Raw genomic sequence first — 20557 nt, 5'->3', positions numbered from 1 at the left:
TGGACAGCAAAGGTAAATATAAATATCAAGTGGTTGGGTATTTGGGTGAGTTTTGCCAGTTTTAGTGAAGCAAGTTCTGACTGTGTTAACAAATCTCCCGTTGGCACAGAGAGTAAAACAGCGAGGGTTATTGGGACTTAGCCCCCAGAAATGTAGGGCCGAAGTTGCTTTTTGAAGAATCTGGCAGACCGCTGCTCTGACCCCTTTAGGATTTGTACTTTGCTTTTGTCGTTAGATTCTGGCCCGTGGGTGGGGGGGGGGGGGGGGGTTGTTATTTTTTTTATTATTATTATCCTTAATAAACATCTTTTATTGTAAATGAGGTGCGTAGAAAGCCGGTGTCCCGTAAGTCTGCGAGCTCAGCATGAATGGGGAGAGCACGGCGGCGGGGGAGGGCAGGAAGGGCAACTGGGTGGCGCACACCAGCCCCCCGGGGCCAGGGTAAGCCGAGTGCACGGAGAGCGGCCCACCCACCGGGGAGGACGAGCTCATGGGGCTCAGGCCGCCCAGGTGAGCTCCCGCGGGGCCCCCCAGGCTGGGGCCGACCCCCCCTGCGCCGGCCCCCGCTCCCCCGACCCCTGGACCCCCACCCCCGGCCCCTCCTCCTCCTCCTCCTCCTCCTCCACCTCCTACGCCTCCTGCACCTCCTCCCCCGGTGGGAGCGCTGGTGTCCGCCCCCGGGTTCTGCTTCTTCCACTTGGTCCGGCGGTTCTGGAACCAGATCTTGACCTGGGTCTCGGTCAGGCTCAGGGACAGAGCCAGGTTCAGGCGCTCGCACACCGACAGGTAGCGGGTCGACTTGAACTTGTTCTCCAGCGCCACCAGCTGCTCGTAGGTGAAGGCGGTGCGGGCCCGCCGGGGTTTGCCCGACTTGGCGTCCGAGCCGCTGCGCTTCCTCTTGCTCCTGTGCTGTTGAGCTTGGCTCTGCTGCGGCTGCTGGAGCGGCTGCTGGCTCTGAGGGCTGGGTGGGCTTAAACTTTCCCTTCCTCCTCCTCCTCCTCCTCCTCCACCTCCACCATCCTCCTCCTCTTCCTCCTCGTCCTCCTCGTCCTCCTCCTCCTCTCCCTCCAGCCCGGACATCCTCTCCCCTGCAGCGGTCACAATGCTCCCTCCTCCTCTTCCGCCGCCGCTATCTTCAGTGTACTCCTGGCCTTCCTCCCGCCGCGGAGTGTGGCTGCTGCTGCCGCCGCTGGGCTGGGTGTCTAAACTCCGGCAGAAGTCCTGCTCGCATTCCTCAGCTTTGTAACTGTCTAGGAAATCTCCATCTTCTGGGTTGGGTGGGGGGGGGGGGGGGTTGTGGTGGTGGGGGGGAGGGGATGTGTGGGGGGTGGGGGTGGGTGTGGGGTGGGGGGGGTGGGTGTGGAGGGAAGGTGGGACAGAGAAATAGAAAGCGCACAGGATTAGATAACCAGCATTTTTGCACAGCCCCTTCTGAGGCGAGAGGGCGAGAAAATGAAAAGTCTCGCGTCTGGGCATTTCTAAAAATTTGAACATGGTCCCTTGAAAGCATCATTGCTCCTCTTCAAATAAAGTGCGCTTAACTTCAGGGCCAAAGCTGGGCGCACATCAATGAAAGTTAAAGGATAATCACCCCAATCTGTGCTGTAATCTCGCATTCCGTAACTCGCCTTTAAACATTTACCCCTGAGCTGTAATTTAAAATATAAAACATGCTGGGAATCCAGAGCCAATTTATTATTATTGTTGACAGTTCAGGTTGTCTGAAACATTAAGCACCGTGTAGGATATATTAATGCTCTAATAATATTAACTCCGTGACAAGAGTCCTGTTGAATTTAAACGAATTCTGCCCACTCCAGATAAAAGAAGAATTCGTTTTTTTTTACAACATATAAAAAAAACTTTCAAAAGTTCTCTTTCTGTCTACTAGCGGTTAACACGGGCAAGGAGAGCCCTGTTAAAACCGTGAAGGGAATTTGAAGGAAATAGAGTTGGATTGGTTCATTGGAACCGAGTTTTGGGGCTTGCCTGCCTTCCCGCCTTGATTACAACCGGCACCGTGATGAAATGAGAAATTACTGATCCGAGTGCATGGCTGACACATTTTTTGGCGATTTTCTCGATATAATTTGTGAAGATGTACTGAACACCCGCAGCCCTGGCTAACCCCATAGTGTGTGGCGCACTTGCTGGTTAGAATAAATCGCCCATCGACTTTCTGAGAATTACTGACAAATGTACAACCCGAATATACCTACCATTGTATGTAATCCATATCTACACCAAATGGATTAAATGCCAATGATTATAATTATTTATAACTATTTAATGAGGATGTAGAGGGCTGCGTTGGAAAATACTCGTCTGCACGCGTTTGTATTTTTTTACAACTCCTGCATATAACAGTTACTGTACAAGTGACCTCTTAATAAAAAAAGCGTTAAAAGATATAAAGCTATGCTAATTAAACTGGATTGGTGTCTGTAAGGGGATTTCGTCTATTACAGAAACTAATTACTGGACACTTACATTAATTGTGATCATATTAAGGCCTCATTAGACATACTAGGGGGGAAAATAATAAAGCACTTAAAACATTTACCACTTTTAATGGAAATTACACACGGTCACAGGATGGCTCCCGTTCTTTCCCTGAAACTCCTGCCTTACAGTGTTCATGTGTGCCCTCCCATCATTTAATCAGCATCCAAACATGGGCAACGTGCAGCGTGTTATTACAGAAACTGTCCCCTGGGAACGGCCGCAATTAACTATCTGACCTTCGAACGCATTCTTATTTTAATTTGCGGGTCGTCTGCTGCCTTTGTATATAACATGCTTCACTGGGTCCAAACAATAATTGTACATCCTCAAACTTTTAACAGAATAATACACCTGGATCATATTGGGGATGAGGACTGGCTTCGAGATAAAGCGTATTAAAAATGGACAGCGGTCTTGTATATATATATATATATATATATCCCGATTGTTATTTCAAGTTGACGGAACGTACTGTTCAATGACTGCCGTGTCGCTCTGTCCTCGAATGTCACCAGATTTGTGGGAAGAAAGTTAGTATATTTTTTTGAAAGACGTGTGCAGGTTGCAATCTGGAGTCTGGGTCGAAAGCAATACATGATCAATAGCAGCTACTAATAACTGTAATACGTTTTAATCGAGTAATTATCCGAATTTTGACCCTATAATTTAGACGTTTTAGGAGTGTTTGCAAGCTGTTTGAAAGAGATATGCAGAATTCGATAATAGGATATCGATCACCCCAGCCCAACATGCCACTCTGGGGCGATTTCCGCCATTATAAGAGCTCTTTAACGCTGCTAAGCACATTTTACCTTAAATGTAATCGAAGAAATTTAATTGTTTTTCTAGAGATAACCAGCGTTTTGTCACAATTAGTCTGATTCGTCCTAAAAACCGAAGGGGAGAGAGAAAATTGAATCTGTGGCCGAAAGCATGAAGGATAAACTCCAGAGATGTCTTTGAAAGATTGGATAAAGCGCCTTTTAAACGGCAGCGATTCCTATTTATTCCTGGCAGGCGACCTCTTTAAAAAAGAGACTGGCCAAATGCAACTTAAGAGGCTTCAAATTATACAAAGGTAATTAGACATAATCATACGGTGGGTTCTAAGCAATGATTTATTCAGACGCTAAACCATACTGACTTGCAAAATCTATCATAACCATTAAGCATTTTGAAACTCACAAACCTTCCAAATCAACATGCAATCACGCAATTAAGATATTTGAAGATTGTTTTGAAACGAGACCCCTTCCCGCCGTTACTTATATTACTTAACAGACTTGCCACAGTGTGCGACTATACCTGGAATAACTGACTGCTGAAACCTTGCCTTCACATAACGCGGTTAGCTTATTAAAGCGCCTGCAGCCCCGAGCCATTGCTGGCAGCGGCTCTGGGCTATGAACACACGAGGGGTTGGTGAGGGGGATTCCGGCCGGGCTGGTTGACCTGGTCGCGGGTGGTCCCGGGTTTTCAGCGGCCGCTTCTTACTTTTACACGCTGGCGCAGAAAACTTGGGGCAGCACTTGTGCGAGCGCAGCGGTGTAAATAATAGCGCCCAGCACCGAGATACTTACTGATTATGTCACTTGACTTCTTACATGTGTCCAAGCCGCTCTCGCTTATCGTTTTCTGATCTGCAATTTCACAAAAAGCATCCGCAGCCCTTTCCCCCGCCGCTGCCACTGTGTACTCGCTGGCGGCTCTGTACAGAATGCTGCACTGCCGGCGCTTACTGCTGTTAAATTTATTGGGATCCAAAATGTCCAAGACCGAGAAAGAGGTGGTCCTGTTGTTGCTGGTTGGAGCAGGGAGCACGACCACTGCCTCTTGGCCAGAGATGCCCTGTGTGGCCCCTTGTCTCTCCCGGCTGGCCGGGCAGGAGAACGCTGCCAGGTCACTGCCTGGGAGTCTCTGGTCCCCATTCATATCCATGTCTTCACTGTGGATGGTACAAGACATCGGGTCTGCCACTGCCGCTGATGATAAGGAGATATCAGCCGGCTGAACCTTTTCTCTATTCACATTCATGACTTCCCAAGGAAACTATTTAATAGTCCTTTTTCCAAAAAAAAAAATGCTGTACTGTACACAGTCAAATCTTTGAATCCCCTCCACCCCTGGCGTCGATCAAGGGTGTGAACGTGAAGTCACAAAGTGCTAGTGATCCTCAGAAAGGTCCTCACTCTCTCCTTTCGGACTCCCCCTAGACATTCCTGCCCCTCACACTCGCCAGACTGCATGTTATTTATGCATTCATATTCAGCAACAATTGTAATTGGCTACAAATTAATCCATTGCCCCTAATAGCCTCTAATCTACATCACAGAGAGAGACGGATGATGTTGCCTGTGATATACTTGGCTGTCAGGTCTTTTTCAGCACAGTTCCAGTCATCTGGAAAGCATCTAAATAGCCTTATTTGGGAGAGGGTGGCGCTTTCTTTTAATAATTGAGAGGGGTGGGGGGGGGGGTGCAAACAAAGAACTATTTTCCACCTAAACACCTATTCTTCTGCTTAATACGTCACTCCTTGGCTCTAAGAGAGAAAAAAAATGGACACTTTACTAGAAATTAAAGTTAATCCATTTTAAAATACGATGATTTCAACAATAAACACCGCCTCGCTAATGGTTTCATTTAATGGATGACAAACGGGCTTTTAAGGTAAATCGTTTTTTTATATGGAATATTGAATTTTAATTTAAGAAGTAATGACAAATATCGCCATTAAATGGATGCGTAATAACGTCGCGCTTAAATATAGGGTCCAACTTTCCTGCTTTTAGAGAGTTTTCCTCTGCAATTTGGAGCACCGAGCGTTCTCCACGTTGCCAAAAAAAGTGAAATTGGAAGCAAGCATGAAATTTAATTGCTCTCTCTCTCTCTCCCTCTCAGATTCGTGACACATACAAGGACAGATCCTTTGCAATTACCGCGGGCAATGATCCTTTGGAAAGCAGAAATTAAAAGTTCGGCGAAATAATCGGCAAAACAATCAGTTGTGATTTTCGGTCGGGGGGTGCGGGGTGCGTGAAGATTATTAGACCATCAAAGGACTGTGCCCAGGGGGGTTACTCGAGCCCCCGGCTTCACTCAGACACCAACCACTCGCTAGTAATATGACAAATTGAAAGAAGCTATTAGATTTCAATCAGCGACCAGAGCATTTTCGTCTTGCGTAATGACTTTATTCTGATTTATGCCTAAATTAACATTTGTACTAAAGATTTTTCCTTTGAATGTTTTTTTTTAAACTTTTCTCACAGTGGTATAGAATGGATCCAAAAAAAAATCACATTACGTGGTGATGTACATGGGCAGATGGATGAATGATAGACTAGTGCATTTGTTTTGTCAGCCAGGACAGGCAGATCCAATGGTATAGGCAGACATTGAAACCAGTTCAAAGTTTTTCAAGCCGCCCAAGGTTCTGGCGCGAATCCGTTGAAGTCCTTCTAAAATCATCTTTAATAAGATCACTTGTCTTTTTCAGATTAACATTCTGAACGACCCTGTTATTCTAATGTAGCACCTGACGTATCTCTTCTTCCATAATATGGACTCTTTACTAAAATCAATTCCAGTTTGAACTTATAGATCGAGTACAGACACACAGGTATGTGTTTACCACTTTCCCAAAACAAGTTTGTTTTTAAATACTGAAAATGAATGGCGAAAACTACATGCACTATCCAGATATGCACATTGACTTACACAGATCCACGCGCTATATATAAATAAATTGCATAAAGGAGTGAAAGATTAAAGTAACTTAAAGTTATTCACATACTAATCAGCGGTAACAACGCTGAATAAATATAACGTCTGGTACAGACAGTTCCTAATACACTGGCAAATTGTGTTACTGTACAAAAAAATAGGAGATTGCATGGGATCATATAGATATCCCGGCTGCTAGATGAGAGCTGACAAGCAATATCTCATTCAGCCAGTGCAAATGACCAGCCCTTTTCTCCATAGATTACACGAAGTTGAAGTTAATCTTTAAAGTTTGAACACGCTCTGCCGTCAGCCGCTGTGTAATTACCCCCTGATCCGAGAGTGTTTTAGAGCGGGGTGTGGGGAGGGGGGGGGGGGGGGGGGGGGGGGGCGGTGAAATCAAAGCTCTCTCTCTCTTGCAGTATCCGATTGCCGCTGTTATTTGGAGAGAAGCTACTGGCAGTCATTTGCATGTAAATGAAACGGTGTAAAGGACAGAAGTGGGCTTCTGTCAAGGCGAGACAAACTTTAGCTCGGGGACCACCCTCTAATTTCCTGCAAATTGCTCCGCGTACGGCAGCGATGAGGCGCTTGCAATGACTCACCACAGCCTCTCCCTGCTGGAGCACTACAAGACCAGCAGATCACATTTCATTTTTTTTTAAAAAGAAGTAGTAACTTGAGGGAAATGATTGAACTCAAATAATTTCTGCCTGTCTATTCATGTCTCTGCGCACTTATCAGCTGCATTGGATTTAGCTCTGATCACAGGCGATCTCTTTATTACAATCCCAGCCATTTGAATGAAGAATCATATTAATGTGGTTTTGCTGCATATATTCTAGCAATCAAGTCCGTAAGGGTTCAATATTCACAAAAGTTCCCCAGCTTTAGCAATGATCCTAGGCCAGTTCATTTCGTTGATGAGTTGGAGGAAATATCTGGCCACATTTGATCAGACTTTTTGAAATGACATGCAAGTTGGATGTCCTCAGATGTCAGATCAAACCTCATTATGTCTGTATTTCTCTAAGTAGTTTCAAGTAATGAAACATCTAAACATCTATCAACAGTAAACGGCAAGTTCCCAACGATTTCCAAAGAAAATTTTAAAAAATAACCAATTTGGGATTCTGTAAGGCATGAGGATATATTCGATATTTCTCAATGAAACATCAAGTATGTTCTTTCATTTGAACAGATTAGAGGAAATTCAGGGGCGCCAGTTTCCTCCTCATGCCGAGTAGATAGAAATCGTAGTATAATAAGCTCACCCACTAAAATTTCTAACAACATGCCACATTGCAGGAGGAAGTTCAGCAGTTCGGCGGCTCCCCCCCCCCCACCAAAGACATTATTATAAGTGCTGAAGTTTGCTTAGAGTTCTAAGCTTTCAGTACAACCATTCTCCAAAATGACACAGGCTGTAATATGGAACAAAGCCTTGGGCTGCACAGTTGCGGATTTTCCTGGAAGTGCACACTTGCCCAGGCGCGGATGATGCACGGTGACTGAAGATCTGAACCAGCGCCGTGCCTATTCTGCAAGGGGCTACCTTCTGTACATGCTCCATGATTGTGCAGGACGCGATTACTATTAATAAGACGAATCCAAATATTTCCGCCCACTGAAACCTCTGCCCCAGATGGGGAGTGACAAGTTGTCAGTTCCTGCACTTATGACAATGTTTCATCATTTCTGATCATTCATGATACAGGGTAGTGGTGGGGAGGGGGCGGTGGGGGCGGGGGGGGGGGGGGTGGGTGGTAGGGGGCTGGGGGGGTGGGGAGGCGGGGGGGGGGTGGGGGGGGGGGGGCGGTGGTGGGGATGGTGCTGGTGGGTGCCCCAGCCTGAAGAGCGAAAAGTAATTACATCAGTACATCTGTGACAATCTACATTGCGTTTATTATTTCTCTCCGTGACCCCTCCACATTATTTACTTATTGAAGGTCTAACAGGTCTATATCATGACCAGATGCTGTCCTCCCGTTAACCATTGGAGCTCCGAGCATCCACAGCGCTCAGTGCGGTTCAAAACATATATTTAAATCCAAATAACTTTTCAAATCAGAATTGTAATAAAATGACTGCAGATTTTTTTTCTCTACACAGCGCCTTATCCTCCTCTCAAACACATCTCCAAGTTGCTGTCCTTACAATTATTTATTGGAGGCGCAGCCTTGTTATTCTGTAGGTGAAACGATTGAGGAGTCTCACTTTTTAAACGCATTGTACATTTCTCCTCTAAATTAACAATTAGAATTGTTACATGTGTAACAAATTAACATATTTTCATTTATATATATATATATAAACAACTCAGCCTAGCTTCAATACTTACGCTGCAATATCCTTTGCGGAATTTTAAAAGAAAAGATTGAATTTTAATTCTGCCAATGTAATTAAAGGAGGGCTGCTTCGGATCCTTTGATCCTGATCTCGGATTCCCCGAATGTTATCAACGCGGTGATAGATAATGAAATCAGTGCACTTGTGTTAAGTGATAAGAGAATTCAGCCCCGCTAGGGTTAATACTCAAGTAAGACAGGACAACCTCAGGATACTTTTAAATAGAAATGATATTTTATCCCTTCAGCTCAAGTCCCCGGTTAACTGGCAACCTGGACGCACGTTCCAATATATCTATATAAAAAAATGAAAAGTGAAAATTAGCTTTGACCCAGGACAATCGGAAGCGAGAAACCATTCATTACCAAGTAGAGCAAAAACTGTTGGGAGAAAGCATCCTAAATAATGGCAAGCAGCATCAATAATCTTTTTTTTTGTGTTTAAAGTGCTACAAGCAGTTAAAATAACTCAAAGGCGAAAATCAATAACTGCCGGCTATTTTCTGTGGGAGAATAATAGGCGGGTTGGTATGAGCTCAGAACTCACTTCACATAGGGACCGGCAGCTGCTGTCTCAGGGCCACTCGGAAAGGAAGGGGCTTGAAAGGGGGGCGGAGGGGTAGGGGGGGTGGGGTGGTTGGTGAAATCAAATTTTATTCCCACCCTCTGCATCCCTTCCAGCTCATATAAAACAGATCGTGTCCCATCAATAGTGTCAGGTACTTATGGAGGAAGATTTAAATGCACAGGGGAATGCAGGTTAAGACAGTAATGAGCTTAATTGAGGTTAATGCTCTCTGCACAGCCCCTGATTATTAAATTAATATTATCTCCAACATGGATCATAATTAGAAGTTTAAACAACGCTCTCGGAAACCTCTGAAGATATATTAAAACTCGACGATCCAGACAGGATATGGGGGTGGGAAGTGAAAAAAAAATAAAACAGCTCTGGAAATTCTCTCTGCCCCCAGCTCTCATTTCTTTCCCCCCTCCCCACACGCCCATGGTTTTAAAGTTGTTTGAGAGGAAATATGGAGTGTGACTATAAGCAGCCCTGTTCGTTAACGATTTTAAATGAGCCTCTGACGCTGGTAAAATCTGACAATTGCCTATCATGATAGGAGATGATGGTTAAAATTACCAAGAATCAATATTCTCACCGGGTGTCCAAGCCTGATAAGACCAGGCAAGACAATGTTGACTATTAAAGTCGACAGCTTGAGATATTACACTATTAGTTATGCTATTTTTAATAATCTATAATATTTTAGGTTTAATTAATTAATTATACGGGTCAGATAATATCTGGGGATAGAATGAGGTCTGAAGGGTCTATTAAGGCTGGTAATGAGAAAGGGGAAATCTAATCTAAGGACGAGGGGCCGTGAAGGAACAACTGACTTTATAGAGAGGCAGCCGGAACAAGGATTCTCATAGGGAATTGCCTTCAGATCATATACAATTCCTTTTAGACCTCCTTTTACAAGTTTATTTCGATGCTGTATTGTGGATGGACAGCCGTGTGGATATATATATATATATATAATTGTTTTGCGCTAATAATGTACACTTACGACGGCAATTTCCGAGGACTCTTTCTTTGATCAATATAGCCTTCTTCCTCAATCATCCGCTGACTATTTATTTTACAACATCCGAGGCTGCACCATTTTAATTGTTTATTTCATGCAGTAAAGTAGAAATCCAATTCATGTTATCCGATATTTCTATTACTGCCTGTTTAATGTGACGAATTTGTCACTTTCCATGATTTTTGCATTTTCGAACTGTATTTGGCAGCGCTTTTGGACCCCAAATGTGTATTTAATAAATCACGGGGGCTGTGATTATAAATATATCCAAATTCAATATTAATCAGTGATTATACCAATTGAGGTTCATATATATTTGGGAAGATTTATTGGCGTCTATCTATATATTCAAAGGTCACAAACCTAATGTCCGAATGCTGGCCCATCCCCACCGCACCACCCCCCCCCCCCAACAATTTTGTTGAAGCTACAAGGATTTCTTAAAGGGATTATAGGCAGGTTTTGTGAGTAATGGTCCAGCAGCTGTTCACGTATTCGTCGATTCAGGCCGTGGTATTCCCTGCTACATCAGTGCAGTCATTCCTTAATAAACTTGGCCGTATTGATGGTGGTCTGTTCAAGTCAGTACCATTCTCAAGGATAAAACAAAGCCTAACCTGACAGAATAACCTGGAGGAAATAGGGCTACATACATACATACATGCATACATGATTTTAACTGAGCGACATGATCCCAGGATTGTTCTAAGGTCCACGTTATGGTTTAATACACCATGTGAAATCCAGTATTAGGTTCCTGTCCTCTAATCAGTCCGGGCTCAATTATTCTGTACTTAGTGAGAATGAAGGACATTAGTGAGTTCATCTGAAAAAACAACAGATTACACAAATAGACAAATAGACCCTATTGTATTACAGAGCTGGGGGGAATAGTGAACCTTACTTACCAGCTAAAATACTTTCTTCCTTTCTCTTCAACCAATAGAAAATATTCTGTCTGGAGCCCTAAAAAAAAAACATTTTGAGTTTACCTGCTCTGTTCTTTCCAGCTTCATTCGATGGAAGTTCTCTGGTTTTCTGCGTTAGATTTGCTCACAATATTCATAATTTTTTTATCTGGGTGACCCGGGCATGGGCTTCGCTCAATATCACAATATGCAATTGAAATGTAGCTGGACTGGCAGTCAGTCCGAAGGCAGACCCAGACTCGATGGGGCGAATGGCCTCCTTCTGCACTGTGAAGGTTCTGTGATTCTTGCTGCAGCAACACCAACTTCTACTTATATAGCACCTTTAATATGGTAAAGTACCCCAGGCTTCATTAGACACTGGGCCACAGGAAGAGATATAAGGAGAGGTTACCAAAAGCTGGTCAAAGAAATAGCTTTCGAGGAGCATCTTAAAGGGGGAGAGAGAGAGGGAGAAGTGTTGAAGAGAGGAAGTTCCAGAGCTGAGGAATTAGGCCGCTGAAAAGCTTCCCTGCCTACTGAGAAAAGGAGGAAATTGGAGCTGCATAAAAGGCCAGAATTAAGGGAACACAGAGCTCTCAGAGTAAGACTGGAGGAGGTTACAAAAATAAGGTGGGAGGGAATGGGGGGATTGGTTGGGGGCAGGGCCAGGAAGGATTTAGATACAAGGATGAGAATTTTAAATTTGATCCGTGACTGGACCGCGGAGGGGGTGGGGGGGGGGGGGGGGGGGGTGGGGGGGGGTGGGGGGTTTGTAAGTGAGCATGTTCAGGAACTTTGGTGTGAGCCTCAGATACTGAAGCAGGCCATGCCCACATGCAGCAAGACCCAATCAGGCTTGTGCTGATGACTGGCAAGGAGCATTCACACAAAGTGCCAGACAATGACCATTGATTGTGAAAGGAAAGGAGAGCAGTGGCAGCAAAAGTAGTTGGGCTGCTTCCTGCCAAGTGAAATTGTTGCCAGCAGTATGTGTGTCAGATTTGGCTCAGTTAGTGGCACTCTCAGCTATAAGTTAATAGGTTCTACGCTCAAGTCCCACTCGAGGTCATGAATGCAATAGTCAAGGCTGGCATTCCAGTACTGAGGCAGTGCTGATCTGTTGGATGACGCATTAAGCCAAGGCTCTGTCTGCTCTACCAGGTCAATGTAAAGGGCCCCATGGCACTATTTTGAAGAAGACCAAGGGAATTATCTCTGGTGTCCCTCAAATCAACATCACAAAAACATATTAATTGGCTACAAAATGCTTTGAGATGTTCAGTGGCCATGAAACATGACATTTAAATGCAAGCCTTTCTTTTTTATACCTCGAACAGGAAAGAATCTAACCGTCTCCCCTTGACATTCAATGGCATTATGATCACTGAATCCCCCACCATCAACATCCTGGGGATTACCATTGACCAGAAACTATATAAGTACTGTAGCTACAAGAGCAGGTCGAAGGCTCATAATTCACCTCCTGACTCCCCAAAGTCTGTCCACCATCTACAAGGCACAATTCAGAAGTGTGGTAGAAAACTCTCCACTTACCTGGATCAGGTAACACTCTAGATGCTCAACACCATTGAAGACAAAGCAGCCCACTTGATCGGCACACCATCCATCACCATAAACATTCATGTGGAATTATGGTGGCATAGTGGTATTGTCACTGGACTAGTAATCCAGAGACCCAGGTTAATCTTCTGGGGACATGGTTTAAATCCCGCCACGGCAGCTGGTGGAATTTAAAATTCAATTAAAATATCATTCTGGAATTGAAAGCCAATCTCAGTGATGGTGACCATGACACTATCATTGATGATTGTAAAAATCCATCTGGTTTACTAATGTCCTTTAGGGAAGGAAATCTGCCATTCTTACCTGATCTGCCCTGCATGTGACTCCAATATGGTTAACTCTTTACTGGCCCCTGAAATGGCCTAGCAAGCCACTCAGTTCAAGGGAAATTATCTCATCAAAGAAACAAGGCTCCCTCCCCCATCAGTGCAGCAACTCGCCATGGCTCCTTCAACTGCACCTCTCAAGCCCGTGACCTCTACTACCTCGAAGAAGCAGGCACATGGGAACTTCATTGCCTGTAAGCTCATCTCAAAGTCACACACCACCCTGACTTGAAATCATATTGCCACCTGTATGTCACTGGGTCAAAGTCTTGCTATAATCTCCGTAATAGCACTCTGTGTGTATTTACACAGCAAGGACTGCAGCGGTTCAAGAAGGGAACTCACTGTCATCTTCTCAAGGGCAATTGGGGATGGGCAATAAATGTTGGCCTTGCCAGTGACACTCACATCCCATGAATGAATTAAAAAAAAATATAGACAGCGAAGCTTTGGATGAATGAAGGTGGAAGATAACCCTTAGACTTAATCTGTGATGTCTTTCTGAGCAGAATCAGAAAATGCTTAAGGGCGTTTTTAATAGTCTCATTATTACCCAATAAAAATGATTGAATCAAAGAAAACAATTGTAAAATTAGGACCGGAAAGATAGACCAGTTTTACTTTTGGATGAAGATCACAATGAAGAACAATATTTTGCATGATCATTCTGCTGAAACAAATAATTATCTGGAGAATTGACATTCTTAATGGTAAAGTGTTGGACTCATGGCCCAGTAGTTAAAGTTGGCATGTCAAGTTTCCACTTTGATATTTCAACTCATTAAGCACATTTCTCTACTACTTGGCGAGGTCATTACACTACTGAAGTGCAGTACAGAACTCTGTTTCAGGTAAATCAAGCGGCTGACAAGCAACAAAAATAGTCCTGCCTGGAAAAATTGCTTTTCCTTTTAGTTGATCAAAGGAAGCACTGACGGTGGGATTGATGGTGGAGGTATGAGCCAAATATCATCTCATTTTCCGAGCTGAGGGAAGAGGCACAGCACTGGAGGTATCAGAAAGAGAACTTCAAATAAGATAAACTGGGGAACAATAATCAAGACCATGTTTTAAATATTTGCCTCACACTTGCACACAAAAGTAATTCCATACATTTAAAATGGATTTGCTTGATTTCTGAAACATATGACTCCACAAGTAAATTCAAACCAATATTTGAAAACATTTTCTATTTTATTTTACACTTTAGAACTTCTGTGAAAAGGTCTTCTTAGATTGTGAATTGAATATACTTTCTAATTGAATAATAATGGGAATGAACTCAGGTCCAGTGCTTGTACAGTCAGCCCAGTGTTCAGGCAGCTGTTTAAGCTCCCGCATAGTAATCTTTTTTGAGAGTCCTTTTATCTTTCCTAATTTTTCAACCAGTTTTAAAGTTTTTTTTGCTTTCTCGTTGAAAGGTGTTAGCTTACTCTTGGGGTCCAGTTCCATGGACAGTTCCCCTTCTGTTCTTTCCTCAAATACTCGTTATTCACAGGCAGGTTATTTCATGGTATGGTTCAGGAAGGAGAGGATGAGGCATCATAGACCAGTCCTATTTTGTCTTCACTTGAAGTCCACATGAATTTGGAATCATCAGGGACTTCTATACACCATTTAGGAGTGGGAACCTTAACTGTCTTCCTCTTCTTAATGAAGGGGTATTCTATTGTCACCAAGTTGACACAACCTTAGGTATGGCAGTGCAGTGGTTAATTATTGGATTAGTAATTCAGACTAATAATCTAGAGATGGTGAATGCAAACCCCACCATGGGACTTTGAGAATTTAAATTGAGTTAAGAAAAAATATGGATCTAGCAGCTGTTGGATTGCTGTCAAAACTCAAGTGGTTCACTCATGTCCCATAGGGAAGAAAACTATTGTTCTTACATGGTTTGGCCTATATGTGGCTCCAGTCCCACTCTAACATAGTTGACTGCTCTGTGAAGTGGCATCACAAACCACTCAGTTATATCAAAGCACTACATGTTCAAGGCCCTCACCACCCTCTCAGGCCAAAGAGGGATGGGCAATAAATGCTGACCTATAAATGATGCACAAAAGAATTCATTTTTAAGGAAGTAGTTGGAACAGAAGGGGAATTACAGGTCTGTTTGAGTCTGCTACTCACTTTAGTTAGCTGATTCATTTGGGGATATTTTATAACTTATTATAGGCTCTCTCTTTTTGATCTGTGATGGTTTCAGGATTTGGATGGTGTTATATTTTTGGGTCTTATGTTGTATATTTCCTGGGGTTCAGCATCACTCCTATAAATTCAGCTCCTTTCATCTGTGAACTTAAATGAATCTTTACCTGCCCAAATGTAAATGTAATGAGGTATAGGGATCAAATAGAATCTTTATCAATATAATCCACCTTACTGGAATATATCACAATATCTCTTATCTTTTGCTGGCAGAAGAATATACACTCCATGATTTAGGTTATAATGTGCAAGAAATATTCAAGAATTAAATACTTGCATTTATATAGTAATTTTTAAGACCTCAGAATGCTCCAACACATTTTACAGCCCATGGAATACTTTTGGAATGCAGTCACTGTTGTAATGTAGGAAATGCAGCAACCAATTTGTACACAGCAAGATCACAAGTATGAGATACTGCCAAGATTATCTACCTTAGTGATGTGAGTTAAGGGATAAGTATTGCACCAGACACTAGAACAACTCCGCTGTTCTTCTTCTAGTGGTGAAATGGAATATTTATCTCCATGTCAGAGGGTGGATGGAGCCTTGGTTTAACCTCTCATCTGAAAGGCTGAACCTCTGACAGTGCAGGATTGTCTCAGTGTTCTAAATGCGTAAACCTCTTCAGTATAGCATTGTTTTTAAAAAATGACAAACTTTACTATTCTCCTCAAAATGTTTGAAAAAAAAATGATGCCTCCCCTGCACTAACCACCAGCATAAGATTGATCCCTGAAATCTGGCCACTCACTGCCTACATGGAATGACCTGCCCCCACCTCACTTCCCCATTTACGTCTGCTCACATTAGATTGATTGCAGTCCTCAGACATTGCAAATCTCTATGTAGATATCACAGAGCAAAGCATATTATAACTGTATTTCTTAGGACTACATTTAGGTGGTAAGGATTCAAAATGACATTTGCCCACACAATTACAGCTCCGAAGCGCATATTCCCTGTAAGCGCTCAATATGATGCTTATAATTGAATGGAATGGAATTGAATGGTTTGACCCCTTTTCTGAGAAATCCCATTGATATTTTCCAAGCAGTTTGAATGATCTTCAAGATGTGCCCCATGCAAGGAAAATGGCAACAAATAGCTCACAGATATCAGGAACTCCGGCATATTAGAACATAATGTATATTTTTTGCACTTTGCTGAAACTGCGAGAAGTTACCAAGCAAGAAAAAACCCAATGAATAATCTATCATAGACAAAAGTGCTTCATTTCTTCATGCTAGTTACAGACCTTCTACTTTACTGAGCTGTAGCACTCCTGATGGTGATGACTTTTGCAAGGTTGATGTAATGGGAAAGAAAGAAGAAAAAGTGGAGGAAGCGAGGAAGAGAGAGAGAGAGAGAGAGAGAGAATGAATGAAACAATGAGATGAAAAAAAGAAGAGAGAAAGAGAGTAAAATAATAAAAGAGTGAAACAAAGGGAAATAGTGAAAGAAATAAAGAAGGAAAGAAAGCAAGTAAGAAAGAAAGATATGCATTTTTATGTCACTTTACATATCCTGTGCTTTGTAACCAGTTAATAATTTTAAAAGTAACATCAGTGTTGTTTTCGGAGTCAAATACTAAAACTTAATTTACGCACACTGAGGCTCTACAAAGAGCAATGATGAATAGCCAACCAATCTGTTTTGATTGATGGATAATATTTTTACCTGAGACCAGGAGAATTCAGTGACTTCTTTGAAAAAGTGCCATGGAATCTTTTACGCCTACCTTAATGATCTGATGCACTTGACATTTTTGAGCCTTTCTAGAATTTCATGGAAGATTCATCAATGTGGTTTAAGCATATTTTATTGTTAAATCATGCAATTAAATTGACCATTGCACTCCTTAAAAATCATTCATATGAATGTGGCAGTTTGCTTTCTATGTCTGAGCTGAATAAATTGGAGTCAAAGGCAGCAAAAACAATAGCTGAACAATGGGCTACCTCAAAGATCAGATGGTTCAGGCACATTCAAGGTATGCTCCCTTGAAAGGGAAAGATAGGGCAAATAAAGCCAGAGCTCCCTGGATGACAAAAGAGATAGAAATTAATATAAAGAAGAAAAAGTGTGCTTATGACAGATGTCAGATAGAAAATATAATTGAGAACTTAATATAGAAGATTCAGAGGGGAGCTGAAAAAATAAATAAGAGAAGCAAAGAGTGAGTATGAAAAGAGGCTGGCAGTTAACATAAAAGGGAATCCCAAAATCTTCTATAGACATGTACATAGTGAAAGGGTGGTTATAGGAGGAGTAGAGCCAATCAGGGACCAAAAAGGGGATTTATTGGAGACAGAGGGCATAACTAAGGTATTAAATGGATACTTTGCATCTGTCTTTACCAAGGAAGAAGATGCTACCCAGGTCGTGGTGAAAGAGGAGGTAATTCAAATGCTAGAAAGGTTTAAAATTGATAAGGAGGGGGTATTGGATAGGCTGCCTGTATAAAGATGATATAAAGAGGCAACAGAGAATGTTGATGAGGGTAATGATGTTCATGCGGCATACATGGACTTCCGAAAGGTGTTTGATACAGTGCCACACAACAGACCTGTGAGCAAAATTACAGCTTACGGAATAAGATGGACTGTAGCAACATGGATGCGAAGTTGGCTGAGTTTCAGGAAACAGAAAGTGGTGGTTAATGGATGTTTTTGGGCTGGAGGAAGGTTGGTACTGGAGTTCCCCAGGGGTTAGTGTTGAGAGCCTTGCTTTTCCTGATATATATTAATGACCTAAATCTTGGTGCACGGGGCACAACTTCAAAGTGTGCAGATGATATGAAATCTGGAAGCATTGTGAACTGTGAGGAAGATGGTGTAGAACTTCAAATTAGTGGAATGGGCGAACAGGCGGCAGATGAAGTTCAATGTGGAGAAATGTGAAATGATTCATTTTGGTAGGAAGAACATGGAGAGACATATAAAATAAAGGGCACAACTCTAAAGGTGGTGCAGGAGCAGAGGGACCTGGGTGTATATGTGCATAAATCATTGAAGGTGGTCGTACAGGTTAAGGAGTGGGTAATAAGGCAGATAGTATCCTAGGCTTTATTAACACAGGCATAGAGTACAAGAGCAAGGAGGTTATGTTGAACTTGTATAAGACACTAGTTTGGCCTAAGTTCATCATGGACATCTCAAATAAAATATTAAGTATAATCGATGTTAATAGGTATTCTTCTTTGAGTAAGCTTTGATGGCAGGTTGGGTCCTTATATTTGGGTATGGATTTTGTATATGGATGCCCTAGGAGCATTAGAGATGTGACAGAGTCAAAGGAAGGTTCAGACGAGGAAGCAATGATACAGCAATGATTTATGACACTACACGCAATAGAAGCACCAAGAGTAAACTCAGTAGAGGGAGGGAGAGGTTGACATAAATGTCAGCATGAGGAGCAGTCTCAGATGAAGTATGATGTGAAGGTATAGCAGCAAAAGAGGTCTGACTTTCATCTAAGGCCTAGTTTACTTGTATTGTTGCTGATAATTTAGGAGGCCATTTTTAAAAAGTACTAAAGTAACTTTAAAGTAAAAGTAACTTGCATCCTGCAAAAGAAGTTTAACAAGTGTTTGTATTGAAATTGTTAATATCATATAAGTTGGGTGCAATGTACTCTTCAATTTTTTTTGGAGTGCACGAGCAATTTGTTTAAGTGTGCAGCCCGTTATTTTGTGCTGTTGTGTACAGATGGTAGTTTAAAGGGAACAGCTTGTGTGTGACCTGTGCAGGGACTTTTGGATTGCTGTGTGGCCTTGCAGCTTAGAGGAAATGTTAGTTGGGTGTGTTTTTGAGGAACATTGTAAATGTTTTGGGTTTTTGAATGCGGGTGTGGAACGTTCTGTTTTATCTTATGATCTATATACTTTGGTGATATAAGAGATTAAGTTAATCATGCTTGCTGCTTGGCTATACCTAAATCAAAATAGATTTAATAATTTTCTTCCTCCCCATATTAAAACTTGTCTCCCTTATTGTTAGAGATGGCCCATGTGATCCCCTGAATTGGTTCCATCTGGGTTAAAGAGGAATTTTCCAGAGCATGTTTTCCATTCATTGGTCCTGGGATTTTCACTGAGTTTTTTTTTGCCTGTCCTGGAAGATTACATGGCCATGGGGGTGAGCAGCATGGGGTAGGAAGTGTCTAGTCATGATGCTACCGCCATCAGGAATGGAGGTCAAGCTTGAAGGGCCAGCTGATCTTTTCCTGCCCATTGTTTTCATATGTTCACATGGTCAAATTGACTTTAATTCTTGATTTACCCAAGACCCTAGTTCTATATTTTACACATTCAGTTGAACGCAATGTAAATCCCTCCCGCAATGAACAAATAGAAATTCTGACCTTTCCCTTTTGCATTTGCAGTTGAGCATCGTCAAACGCGGTTAAAGAGAACTATTTTAACTGCAGACAGCACCAACTGCTCTCTCTACCAGATTCAGTTCCAAATGACCAAATTCCCTGTTCACATGCGGTTGTACACTTCACAAGCTAACCTTATGCAACTGAGGTACACAGCTCATGTGCATATTTTAGCTTGTTTTCAGTTGCTCCTTCTGTCATTCACGGCGATGCCAATCTTGTGATGCTAGTTCCTCCATTTCTCAATCAATCATGAGGACAAGAGCTGGTGTCACACGATTAATGTCTCCATGTATGAGAGTGCTGGTCGTTGCTTTGTAAACAAAGACACTATCAATCTTTTGTACAAAACAGCGATTCTCTTCCAGGTGAGTGAAGCAAATTCTGAATATGCTGTTATAGTAAATAAGTTAGACACCTTTTGTTTTAAATTGCTGGGCTTCTGATTTTTTTCATGGGACATTGGCAGAGCTATAATTCATATTTAGTCCTGAACTACTCAAATCTGACACTTAACCAGACTGTGCAAATTCTAATATGTTTTAATTAAACTGCAGTGTCATATGCTGGTAGTTAGTTATAAGACAGGTCAAATAAAAGAAAACACTAAACTGAAATAGCTGCCTTGTTTTTCAGAAGTGGGACTATTTATTCCAGAAAAGCAATTACCTAGATTGAAATAAGTCTTTTTTTGGAAGAAAGGCAATAATACAGGTAGGTAACCAGGAAAGTAAGTGAGACCTGATAGCTAAGAAAGTGAACAAAGTTTCTAATGTCTCACAAATGGTTAGCAGAGATTCAATGCACAACACAAATGTACCACAACAAATTATGCCTCATTTGATCTGACTGTTTGAATGGAAATCAGTTCCATCTGCTCAATGAAAGAGAAAGTACATCCCTGAGTTGCAACATTCTGCTGAGCATAAAATATAGTTTTGTTTAAACAATCTTCCTGTATCTTACAG

The 20557-nt window shown here is 42.3% G+C and overlaps 1 protein-coding gene across 1 annotated transcript; it reads right to left on the bottom strand.

Moving 5' to 3' along the window:
- Positions 1–309: 309 nt before the first annotated feature.
- Positions 310–4539, bottom strand: nkx1.2lb (NK1 transcription factor related 2-like,b). Its single transcript, XM_041183597.1, is given in 4 exon segments — positions 310–515; positions 591–925; positions 927–954; positions 4086–4539. Coding segments are annotated over 4 exon segments (1023 nt in total).
- Positions 4540–20557: the final 16018 nt, after the last annotated feature.

The sequence above is a fragment of the Carcharodon carcharias genome, chromosome 1, assembly GCF_017639515.1.
Source record: "Carcharodon carcharias isolate sCarCar2 chromosome 1, sCarCar2.pri, whole genome shotgun sequence".
NCBI classification, from domain to species: domain Eukaryota; kingdom Metazoa; phylum Chordata; class Chondrichthyes; order Lamniformes; family Lamnidae; genus Carcharodon; species Carcharodon carcharias.
The sequence above is the reverse complement of the archived record's forward strand: the minus strand, read 5'-3'. Positions and strand labels throughout refer to the sequence as shown.